Raw genomic sequence first — 13000 nt, 5'->3', positions numbered from 1 at the left:
CTCTGGTAAGAACAACCTGCACGGGCAATTGACCTTGCTTAAATAATGTTATACTGAGGGCTTTTATTGGTTGATATCATTACGATTGTTTTTTCATATCAATACTGCAATAGTGTCAGGGACCCCTGTGTGAATCATGTTATATTGTGTTCAGGGCAAATATATTTCTCACCCTAAAGAGATTAGACTTTCCAATGTGATAAAATACAGTGAGTGACTGTAACTAGCTACAGGGGAAAAGAAATGGGAATGAAAAAGGTAACAATGACAAAATTTTTAAGTAGATATATAGCTTTACTCAACTGGTTGCTCCAACTGCTTTAAAGGGTAGTATCATTCTTTCTAACTGCCCTTACAGCAATCTGGTATTTCTGTTGTCTTGCATAGTTAATCTTTGGGTGAAAGCAGGTCCACTTCTAAATAAATGTGTAGATGTTATTAATGGTTTTTGTTGTGAAAAACATATTCCTACACCTGGCTCTGTGGCTCTTGCAAAGTGCTTGGGAATGCCATAGTTTCAGGCATGCATTCTAATGCCAGGTTCTGAGCCAGAGTGCGTGTCGGCGTTTCTTCCACTCCAGAGGAAGCGATGTGATGTGACGATGTGAGCTCTCGGCTGCTGTGTGCGTCTTCTGCGGAGGCACCTTTTTCCTGGGTACTGCTGCTGCAGGGGGGAAATGAGGTCTGTGAAGCCTTTCCCTGAAGACCCTTGCACAGTAGCATGAAGAAGTTTGGTATAAGCAGTAGCTTGCGCATTTCTGAAAATAAATTCCACCTAAAAACCAAATGCTACTTTTCGTTACAAGCCGTGTATTATTACACTGTGTTACTCTTGGTGTGTTGGAGTAAGTCTGTATGGCAATTAGCAAAAGCTGGATTCAGAGCGCAGTGTGTGCCTGCTGGCATCTGTGTGTGTGCTCAGAAGCAGCATTTAGAAGCAGAAGCAGAGTTCTGTATCCCTGTGTCACTCTTAATTTTTTTTTTTTTTTTTAATTAATATAATTTTTTCTTAACCCTTTTACTACACTGTCTGCCTGGGCCAATTGACATCAACGACTGGGGCATCTGTTGCAAAGTGGATGGAAGGCAAATGAATGAATTGATAGTAAGGCATCACAAAATATATTTATTTTGATAACTCTATAATTATTTAAACTACATGTTCTTACATGGGACCTGACACATACAGGCTTTTTTTCTGTACAAGTGATGAAGCCTTGGTTGTAGGAGACTTTATCACAACACTTCAGTGGTGATGTTTGATAGGAAATGAAGAACTAGAGTGTCAGTGTTTGATTAAGAGTGCTCCTCTGTAGAGCCCGTGTGTTTTTGGAGTGGTATAGTGTTTGCATTGCATTGTGCTCCATATTTTCTCCTTTCCTACAAGTTCCTACTTTGGTGCATTGAAGTAAACAGCTGATGACAGAGGATGCATTGGAATAAATGTTTATTTCAGCACTTTGGAAATGAATTTTTTTGAAGTGGAATTCATCTTGTGGATGTGTGTGTGTCTCTTCATATTAGCTCATTTGGGTATAGACTAGAGCTAGGTAGTGCAAATGGCAAAATAGTAACAACCACATACAAATAGAGGTACGAATATTGTGGAAAAGAAATTATTCTTAATGTGTTACAGCAGAAAGAAAACTTTATACATTCAAGAAGTATTGAAGTTGGCCTCAGCATATTTGTGTGTAGAAAAGGGGGGTTATTTTAGCCATAGTCACCAATATTTAGAGGTTCAAAACTGAACACCACGTACTCTCCCTAGAACTGAATAACAAGTTAAAACTGTCACATTTTCCTGCCTATCCGTAGTTAATGTGTTTGGTCAGATGCTTGGATGTGTGCACGCACTCACTTGCTCTGGTCGTTCCCATAGAAGTGTAGAATATAACAACTGGAGTTGGAGTTAAGCTTCAGATATGCCAGTCCTGTGGCAAGGAAGCAGATGGTCCTTCCCCTGCTAAGCAGAGCCTAAGTCTTTGCTGAGCTCATATGCTTGGTGGTACTTGATCATATTATTTTGACCTTGTGCTTAAGATTGATAAACTCTGTGTGGTGGCCGTGTTCCAGTGAGGAGAAAAAAACCTCTGACCTACAGCCCATGATGCTGTATTAATGTCAAATAGTATAAAGTAATATCAGAATGCAGAAGAAAATCACTGCAGTAAAGCAATTTAATTTCTGTGAACTGAAAGCACTTTAATGGGAATGCTAGGAAAATCTGCCGTTGTTCCTGCAGCAGAGGTTATGAGGTGATTTTTTTCTTTTTTTGAAACTCTGCTGCCTTGTAATTGGTGACTTTGAAGCTTTCTGTTGTTTTCAGTGTGAATGGTCATGCTGCTAAAGTAGGGAGTTTGCTCTCTACTGAGTCTGATTTCCAGGTTTGCCTCTTAAAGGAAAATAATGTCAAATACTAGTTTTCAAATGGTATTATACTGCTGAATGTGCATTATATGCAATGTTTTGCCAGTGAAGTGAGAGTAATCCTCTTTGAACAGCAACGTGCAATAGCATTTACTGAAATGGTGTTGGAAGCAGTGCCAGCTCTCTTTCTCTTTGTCTGCTTAATTGCAATTTAACAGTAATCCAAGATCTATGCAACTGTGACAGCAATTCTTAGATATAGCTGAGTTTGAAAGGACCTTTAGTTCATCCAGTGCCAATGATAAAAGCTACAGCGGAATAGTATATTGATAATGGACTCTAACTTTTCTCTAACCATTCAAAAATAAACAAAAAGAAACTTTTTTTTCCCTCAAAGCGATAAAGTGTTGCTGTTACGGAAAGGATGTGCTATAGTGTGAAGACATCACTGAGCTTATTCTGGGCTGTGTTCTGCTGTGCTGACTGACAAGCCTGCCATGAGAAGGCATCCAGGTGTAGGTGTATATAAGTTATGTATATAACCTATATAAAAAAACCCCCAAACTTATGTAGGTTCAGGGTGTGACTCCATAAGTTTAAGAGGGGTGTCAGATACAAAGATCTTCTGACTTGGGAGGTGTGGAAGGAACTTGTTGGAGGCTGGGAAAGTATAGCGAGAAGTATTATTTATGCATGCTCTGTTCTTATACTGCACCTTGGGCATTTGGCATCGTTCTCCTGTCAGAGGCAGGATCTGGGACTCGGCGGCTGTTTGGTTTGAGCTGCTACAGCCTTTCCTGTATTTAATTAAATATATGAAAGTGCACAAGCAGTGTGAAAAGGTTACTTAAAAGTTATTGGACACTTTCTATGTTCTGCTGCTCAGAAAAAAAAATCAATGCCTGAGTTCACAAGAGAAACCTATTGACAGTCTTGAGGATTTTGATCTTAATTGCTCTGTACTTGTTCCTGCTGCGAGGAGTATGATAGCAGCTTGAAGAACATTTGTGAAGGTAAATGAGCCTACATTGAGTGCTAAGACACAACACCGAAGGCACCAAAAGGTCCATGGCAGTTAAATACCATTGAGAAGTCCAAGACTTGGATAACACTTACATATTGGGTCATGCACTGAATGATTTTTACGGAAGGAAATGTTGGAGTGCTCCTTGGTTGTTGAGCATCGTTCATCCTCCACTCAATGGGCATGGGGGCCATGGGGGGCGGGGGGGAAGTGTTTGTCCTGATACTTCTCAAATGCACAGTGCCTTTCACAAACTTTTGAATCCTTGACTTTGGAATCTTCCTGCTCTTCTGGCAGAGTATAAGCCATACGTGTTTGTGTACAAATGAAGCAAGTTTTGCTTCAACTACATTTAAGTGATCTTCTGAACTGAGTTCCTCAGAAAAGTCTGAAATCACATAGACTTTTTATTACTGAAAGTTAAGTGTGTTCTCATAGAGTCCATTGGAAGTACTTAGAGTGAAGGAGATGTAACAGCAGTATCGTTTCACAGAACAGTTCTGCTCTATCACTGTTTTAATTAAAGTCGTTCTACTGATGGAAAGTCTGTTCTCTGGTGTTTTCTTTAATGTAGTCATAATGCATCAGTTTGAGCTCCCTTGCTGGAACATCTTTCATTATAATCCACTTAGCTAAGTTTATAATTAAACTTCTAAATTCAAACCTGCTTTTGTTATGTTTTTAGGATGTATGAAAACTGAAGCAGGAAAACTTAGGATTCACGGTTTTTACCCCAAACGAATTGATGTAAATTAAGAAGCAATTCATTGGCAGTACAATTATTTCATATTCTTGCTTTTAATCCCCAGGATCTTCCATATCTTTGGGACAAGAAGCAAATATGATTGAATAGAAGAAAAAAAATTAAATAATTAATAGATTCTTACAATTTGACTATAGAGATCACCAAAATACCTGAACTTTCAAATATAACTGGTGAAGATGGTGGCTACCTACTAAGCTTTCCAGCAACTGAGTGTTGAGGAAGGTTGTTAAGGTTTATACATGAAAATGGGCTAGGCTGAATTTATGTTCAGCTTTGTCGATCTGGAGGGCGTGCAGGCTTACTCCCAGCCCAAAGCAGGCTGGTTTAGACCGTCTGCTGGTTGTTTGGAGTTACCTTCTGTAGGCAGATGTGTTAACACCAGATGTTCTTTCAGGCATTATTTACCCTTACAGTTGTTGTAGCAAATTACCAAAGAATTGTGGAGCTTAATGTTTTGATTCCTGATGAGCGACCGCTTAGGACAGAAATACTGTCAGGCAGTTGTCAACCTTATGTATAAATTTAGCTCATTCATGCTGTATGTTTTGATCCAGAATTTTCTAAAATGCTCCTGGAAGAAGAGTAAATATTCTTAACTGAGGTTTGGAGATGAAGAAGTAGAGGTATAGAAAATCAAGCTACTGTTCTCACATATGCAAAGTCACTCCGCTGAAATCAAGGGGAGCACTTGCGGAATCAAGTATTAGAGTCAGAGCGTGACCTTAAGTGACTTTTTGCACAGGAGGTCTCTGACACAGCTGGAAGAGGAATGAATTTAGGGTGCCCCTACTTTAACCGGAGGACTGTCTTTCTCCAAATGTGTAACTGGAAAAATGTATAGTGTTTGTTTTCCATGTGGAAGTAAAGGCAATTTAGTGTAACTATGTTCATTAAGTAAAAAAATTGGGCAGTATGCTCGTACACCCATGCCATGGACACATACGCACTTATACCTGAAGGTCTGTTCCTAGTTTGATGTATATGACTGTGCAAACACTTTCATTTTGTTAAACTCAGTACCTGTAGCACTAGCATTAGTGGTTTTTTGGAAATATCTCCCCCAGGGATGGTCCGCAGTGCATATCCGTGGTGATCAGCCTTTGCTGCCACAGGCTAGGCATTCTGCTGGCTTGGGACAGAAGAGAATTAGCTTTTTGGATAACAGCTTTCTGAGAAGGCAAGGCAGATTTTACTGGTATCTGAGGATGAAGAGTATGCTATAAACATCCAGATTATCTTGGAATATCACAAGCAATGGGTTTGTGCTGTGTGTAGTAGGTAAACGGTTGCATAATTACTGCTTACGTTTATGTTAAGGAAATTTATTCATGATTAATGATGCTTATCTTTTGTGCTAGACACCTGCCAAACGATTTATAGCCACGCGTATGATCTGCAATTGCTTTTTTTTGTTGCTGTTTAAAGTGTTTGGGATTATCTAATTGCATCGTGTATTTTAAATGGAGAGTGCTACCCAGGTGTCCTTGTCAGCATTCCCTTCTCATACAAAAAAAGTAGGTCAGATTTACCCATGATGGGGAAGGTCACAACTCCCGGTGAACTCAAGGAGAATTTAATTGATGTATGACAAGGCTGAAATCATGTCTCAGGTTTAGATCAGTTTAAGCTGATCTTTTTCTAAGTTCAGTAATAAATACTGTATAAATCCATGTTGGAGCAGAGCCAGACTGAACTTCCCTAAACCACAGAAATGGTGCAGAACAACTAAAGAAACCCCTTGTCCCGTGGAAACTTGCAGAAAGAGCAACTGGTCCCTTCTCTACCAGTGCAATACGTGTAGAGTGGGGAGTCAAAATTGGATCATCAATCTTTTGTCTTTCAGTGTTGGATGCTTTCGAGGACTCTGGTGTGTCTTGGACTAGCACAGTGCCTGTCACTTGGAAACATCTGCCTCTGAGTGCACATCTGTAGCTTGTGGTTGTCCGAGCAGTGGCTGGAAAACGGGAAAAGCTTCCCCGAGGCTTTTTCCCCTCCCCAGCTAAGCAGGGCTTAGACCGGGATTTGACTGCTGGATATTTCATTGACATTGAAAATTAAATTAAATTTTGAACACTTCAGAAATAAGATATTTATTTGTCAGCTGTATACATATTTCAGCAGAAATGTAGGTTTCTAAATTAAGTCTGTTATTCAAAACTAGTTTTATTCAGTCCTGTCATTAAGAGAATTAGCAGTGGATTAGATAATGTAAATGCATTGTCACGATCATTAGAAAACTTGCACATGGCTTTTTCAAGACTGCCTGTATATTCCCAGCCATTACAGCTAATGTATGATGTCCTTGTTTTTCTGAACAAGAAGCCATACAAACCAAAAAAACCTGAAAGGATGCTTGTGTCTAATCCTTCAAACATATGAAAACAACACCTCATTATTTAATTTCATGAGAATCTATTAGTGCAGACTATTAATTGGCCAGGCCTGTATTATGAAGGATATTGAACAAATCCAGATAATCAGTTTTGGAAAAGCGAGATATTTTTCAGACTAAAACACATCTTGAACATATTTAAGCAATTGCATGAATTTAATAATGACTAGTCTTGGTGAAGTCAATTTTTAAAATGTAAATTTCATTTTTTTTTTTTCCTCCATTTTTCCTCTCTATTTGCCAGTTTACAGCTAGCCATGCTGACACATTTGGGAGCTGAGATATACTGTAACTAAATTTGATGTGAAGTGTTGGTGGCCTTCATAATGTAATTTATTCATGTTTCTGTAGATAGCATATGTTGCCTGTGCAATAATTTTTTATCGTATCAGGACAGAACAGCTACTGTTCCAAATTGTGTTATACAAACCTAGATATACAGACAAATTTTTATTGTGCTTTGCTGTGGTGTAAATCAGTGGACTCTATTGAGCTCGGCTGGGGTGGGTGAGATTAGGATCAGTCTCATGGTGTCTAATTTATTTCTGCTTTTTCTGACTTAATGTAATCTCTGTTCTTGCTCCGTGGGGAGCAGCAGCCAGTTATCTTTGCAGTCCTGCCCAAAGAATGAACATATGCGAAAGCCCTTGTTTTGGGCAGGAGGCTGCTACTCCTAGGGATTTATTGCTGTTTACTGACCCTTTGAATGCTGAGATGAAGGCAGTGTGTTGAGAAAGCAGCTGATGAGCGCTACTGGTGCTTCATTAAAAATCTCGGCATCTTTATCAGCTGTTATCTGAGGTTTCCTTGCATTTGCCCATTTCATGCCCCCACCTGTTTAAAACGTGTTGTTTTTACGGCATTCTTCTGGACCTGGAGAGCTGCCCTGCAATTCAGATGAGTGTTGTCTGCGCAAGGCTGGGCATGCTGGCTCCCCTCCAGTACTTAAATCCGAGCATCTGAATAATTTCTTTCCTTGTTTTGCATTTTTGGGTGTGAACAGTGTTGGAGCCAATGTCACTAATTCCTTCTCTTTCCCTTGACAGAAAGTCATTGACTCCGTTTTCTGACTGTCATAGATGGTAACTGCAATGCTGAAGACACTGGGCGGCTCGCTCCTCCTCAGCTCTTCTGTGTGAGGTGAGCAGCCATCTAGATGGGCAAAAAAAATTAATTGCAGGATGCCTGAGGGGTCCCCCTTTTCCGTCCCGAGGACTTCCCTACTGTATTTGCACTGGGGAGGAATGAGGTCGTCTCCATCTCATTTCTGACGGATGCTCAAGATTTCTGAGCTTCACTTGTGCTTTGTATAAAGCCACTTGTGGTCTGTGTTACATTGCCCGCGTGTTGGGACTAAGCGAGTTGCATTCTGAATTAAATGTGAATTCTGAATTTAATTAACCTGGAAGACGTGAGCAAAGCAATAAATTTGGTCCCTTGCCCGCATTACTGTATTTGGTCAGCTTGATGGTTTTTCAGGTCTTACCTGAAATGCTGTTCATCTGAAGCACGAGAATGAACTAAACCAGATAACAGATTACATTGTATCTTCCACTGTAGTTAGTCGATATCTGATTAAATATAATTGCATGAATTTATCATGATAGAAACTGTTTCAAAGTAATTTAAATACAGCTTGAAATTAAAAGTTTTACTGTATATTCAATATGTACTATTTTCAGGTTTATCTTCAGTTTCTTATCAAGACCGATGCTGTGTATTATGTATTATGACAATGTTGCTTTTCATAAGGTTGGGAATGTAATGAGATTGTCCTGACCAAACTTCTAATAACTGATAATTTTAATGAAAATCACCAAGATTATACCAATGAAGACAAATCTTAGACAGGTGTTATCGCTCTCCTTATGCTAATATGGATGTGACATTTTTACCTATAAAAGTAGGATTAATCACTAATAATGCTGAGAAATATGTTGAGAATTTAAATATGGTATGAATACAAAAGATACTATATAAGAAAAAAATAATATGTAAATTTACATCAGGAACTAGCTCTTGTTTGATGTGGCATGTACCATGAACATTTTTTGAGACTTCAAAACTGTTCTCTCTTGGATGTGGATGAATCCAAAATACCTTGAAACTCATGTAAAATCTGCCTAAATAAGTGGCTGGTTGGTCTGCTTTTGGGATGAGAGAAACAGAGATTTGAATTACCAGGATGAATCGGAAGTTCTAAGGTTTTGTTTTGTTGTATGCCTTTCTTAATGTCTCTTGCTTTGGAGCTTTTCCATGGTATGTAAACAGTGTAGACGTTCGCTGAAGCAGGCATGTAGAAGTTGCGCTCCTGTGTTGTATGGGAGACCCAGAGAGACAGTCCTCCTTGCTTCCAGTGCCGCACAGTGATTATTTTAATGAGTGGTATGGTGTAAAACTGCTCCAGCAACAGGAGTTGGTCCATTCCTGTCTCAATCACAACGTGGCTCTGGTATTCGCCCGAAGTGTTGGAGAGCTTAATTAAAATCCCTTAGTCGGAGAGACCTCTCTGGAGTAACTGTTGCTGATCTGGAGCTCAAAGATCAGGGACTTGAGTGTGAGTCCCAAATTCCAGAGAAATGCCTGAGTAATGTCTAGTTTTCCCTTTCAGGCTGGTTCATCATGTACTGACAAGCAACCCCTGCTTTTCCTGCTGCATTTCTCATGTTGCTTTTGTGTATCCCATGTTTGAACACGGTATGGAGTTCAAACAATTCCAGGTCTGGTATTTCAGTTGTCAGGGATCTTAAAATGTTGGACATGGGGTCTGTATTCAAAGCTGAATTTTGCACCTGGAATCCATTCTCAGCTTTGGTTTAGTCTGCCATAGCATGATAATATTCATGCTACAGATAATTTAAATAGAGAAAAGAAGGGGCACATCACAGACCGTTATCAGATCCCTTGCCATTTATTTGCAGTGGTAGATTTCTTCTTAAGAACCTGCTAAAAGCATTTACGATGGCTGGCTTTGTAGGATGGGACTGCCGGTCCTTTGGGAGCTGCTGCTCTCTGTCTCTTCCCCCCCTCCCCTTTTTACCCTCTCTTTCTCTTCAGGTTAAGCCTCTGTAACAGACTTGTCCTCAACGAATCCGGCACACAGGGACTATGAAATGCACAGTGACCACCAGGTTACCCTTAGGCTGAGGCTGTTGCCTTGGTGTTTTAAGTCTCTTAGCAAGCTTTTTCTTTTTTTGTTAATTGTAGGACCAAAGAAGACGAGAGACTGAATTATCTGAATTATGCTTCTACAACAGAACTGGGTTTCTCCTCATTGGGCATGGCAGAGCCTGGGGAAGTCCTTCCTTTTGTTTGTTTTCTTAATGTTACAAACAGCTGATCTGGAAGCCAGGAGAGGTCATCAGTTTGTCTGGAAAACAGGTAGGAAAAAGATATGTTGGCTTAGCTACTAGATAATTCCTGTATTCGAGGATGGAGTGATTGCCCTTTCTCCATTCTGTTTTAGCTCAATAATAAAATACAAAAGCCTGATAATGTCTTCTGATTTTTTTTGGTAACTGAAAAATAGGGGGGTTTAATCTCTATTTTAAATTAGTAATCTTCATGTCTGTTGCAGTTATGCACCAGAGAGACTCTAGAGTATAATTCTGGACTCCTTAATGCTTTTAATCCAAGAGTAAAATTTTTACTGGATCCTGATATCATCATCCTAATGTTGCTTCCTTTGAAATACTGAATCATTTCATGTTTGAATTAAAAGGGCACACCAAAGTCTTTCAGGATGAACTGAGCCAGAAGACCATACTCTTGGTTGATCTATTCATAATTAACATTTCATTGGTACATTTAGTGAATTATTTCTGTCCATCAGTCCGGTTGGATACAAGCCGTGTTTGAACTTACAAAATCAGGCGCGCACAACACTTGCAACTTTTGTGAAGGTAACACTGTGATTCTTAGTGACAGGGAGGAGGTGGATAGGAGATGGTATCATACAGATGCATAAAACTAAGCATGACTCATTGGATGCTTATTTTGCAGCATAACAGAACAACAAAGAATGTTCAATGGAATGGAAAGATTGGCAAATTCAGGAAATATTTACTCAAAGTACTTAATAAAAAATGTGCAACTGAACCAGGGGTTTCATTGCCCAGGATCCCTTTTGAGGTTTGGGCTTTTATGACTGAGCAACAGAGCGATTAAATACGATGGAAAAATAATTTCCCCCCCTTTTGGGAGAGGTTCTTTGCTGTTTTGGCTATTTGTTTTTTAATTGTAACTCTGTAGAACGTAAGAGACTGAATAATGAAACAATTATTCTGGGAGGGCTCCTGTCCTTCTGGTAGGATCAATGCAAGCTTCTCACCTGGGCTGCTGGGGTGGGAGGCTGAGTGCCGGTGAAGTGCTGATTAAATACAATCTGATACTGTATTGCTGAAGAACTTCTTTTTTTTTTTTTTTTTTTACAATGTAAAATGAAGAAGAAATAAACAACAACAAAAACTGTCTGTCTCCAATTCACTGTTATTTATGTGATTTTTTGAACAAGCTTTGAAAGGTAGAGTTGTTTTCTTAAGACAAATTAGACCCTTCAACGCTGTCTGTCTTCTCTTCAATTCTGAAGTGTATTGTACTGTTGTTGGTCTTTAGAGGCGTGCATTGGAAGTCATAAAAATTTAATTTGACTTGATGATTCCAGGTGACAGTAAAGAGTTATTGATGCTTCAAAGACATCTGAGGCAGATGTATTTGGAACTAAAAAAAGGTGGTGCACAGGTTTGTGTGGACGTGGGGTACCATGCTCTGAAGGCCCCGTGAGGAGCTCGTGGCAAAGGTCTGCCATCCAGATGCAGAAGAAAATTGTCAGTTCTTGTGACTCCCACAGTGAATTAGAAATATCTGAGCTCTCAAGAGTAATTTTTAAAAACTTTAAATCCTAACAGTATTTTGATGCACTTTCTCTGCTTCTGTAGTGACGAGAGATAGAAAACAACTTTAAGTGAAATGTTTTCCGAATGAAAATAACTTGGGAGTTTGAGCCACATTTATTGTCCTGTTTGGCAAAAATAAATCTGTCCCCCTCCCCCCAATATTTTTATATTTGTAAACAAAATTTTCATTTTTCACCAGAGTATTTTGTTGAAAATTTGATAAAAGTTAAATCTGAAACCAAAATGTTTAGTTCTAGGTTGAAATGAATAGTATGTCCACCCAAAAACTTCTTTGCTAAGAAACAAATTATTATTTTTGAAGCCTCTACTTTCTCTGCAATAGTAGTGAAGCAGCAGCATTTCTAAATCCTGAATCTCGGTCTTTTGCAGTTGTCCTAAGAAATAACACAGTGGGCTGAGATTTCTCTTAATAGTTTGAATGGATACCTTTTTGGGGAGAAAATCTTGGTAAAAAGGAGGTGTCTTTTGCAGTGTCTGGGCATAGGAAATAAACTAAGGGCTTTCTTTCCATAATTCTGTATGAGCTGCAGATTAATTTGACGCTTTTGGAAGCATGTGTATCAAAATAAAATTGCAGTGACCTTGAAATGATCCGTAAGTAGCAGTCTGCTGTCAGGGTGGCATATGTGGCTTGCTTTTGTATACGCTTTTTTTTAATTTTGCTTGAAATGTTTTTTCAGGTATGGTTAATCACAAAGGTGTATCTTTCTTTCAAAAGGTTAGGGGGAAATGTTTTGGGAAGAGAGGGACGGTAACTTGAATGGTGCAGGTGGATCTGGAGAGGTAGAGGGGTTAACATAACCTGTTGCGGCAGGATATTAATAATAAAATAGCTTTGGGGTGTAGATCATGGAGATCTTGGCCTAATGAGGTCTGTGGTTTTTATAATAATAATAAAAAAAATAATCATCCCATAGTTTGAGGACTTCTATGCCCAATACAAAAAAATAATAAAAATTAAAGCACAGCACAGTGAACCTAAAATGAAGTAGCTTTTAATGTCAGAACTGAGCAGATCCATTCTGATAGAAAGAAAACCTGCAGCTGTTGTCTTCTTTTTAGTGAAGCAATCTAATGAGAAATGAGCAATCCGTAATGCAAAAGGAGATGAGCTGTTTTGTTTTTAAATATTGAATTGTCTGTTGCAAGCATGGCAAGTTACTTACTTGCTGTAGAGAAATTCCACTTCTTGTTAAAAATGCCATGCTTTATAATTAAAAAAGATTATGTTACTGAAAGCTCTGACTTAAGAAAATGAATTTATGTGTACTAAAGTAAATTTTCATAGCACATACAAGTCCAGAGATGCATCCTTAATATGGATTAAAAAAACCCAAACCATCATATCAGCCCTGAAGTTTATAAAGCAGACTTTTTTTCAGCTAAATCCTTGGCTGTATCTAATGAAGACTCATACATTTTCATGCTGGACTTGGTGATCTTGGTATAGGTGAAAGCAATTGCATTGAAATCACTGCATCTACAAAAAACCCAGGCTCTGTATTTCTAAAATTTAAGAACTTGGCAGTGAG

At 38.9% G+C, this 13000-nt stretch overlaps 1 protein-coding gene across 10 annotated transcripts in view; it reads left to right on the top strand.

Moving 5' to 3' along the window:
• Window positions 1-13000, top strand: part of THSD7B (thrombospondin type 1 domain containing 7B) — a 336629-nt gene that overhangs the window by 52493 nt on the left and 271136 nt on the right. For all 10 annotated transcript variants that reach the window (XR_012044320.1, XR_012044319.1, XR_012044318.1 and 7 more), the window contains exons 2-3: window positions 7599-7692; window positions 9760-9933. Coding sequence is in view for 7 of the 10 variants with exons in the window: in XM_072874423.1 (XP_072730524.1) it covers window positions 9795-9933 (139 nt within the window). In the remaining 3 variants the exon portion in view is untranslated. The remainder of the gene's footprint in view (window positions 1-7598; window positions 7693-9759; window positions 9934-13000) is intronic.

Source organism: Ciconia boyciana, chromosome 10, assembly GCF_034638445.1.
Source record: "Ciconia boyciana chromosome 10, ASM3463844v1, whole genome shotgun sequence".
Classification (NCBI taxonomy): domain Eukaryota; kingdom Metazoa; phylum Chordata; class Aves; order Ciconiiformes; family Ciconiidae; genus Ciconia; species Ciconia boyciana.
This window is presented reverse-complemented; position numbering and strand designations above follow the sequence as displayed.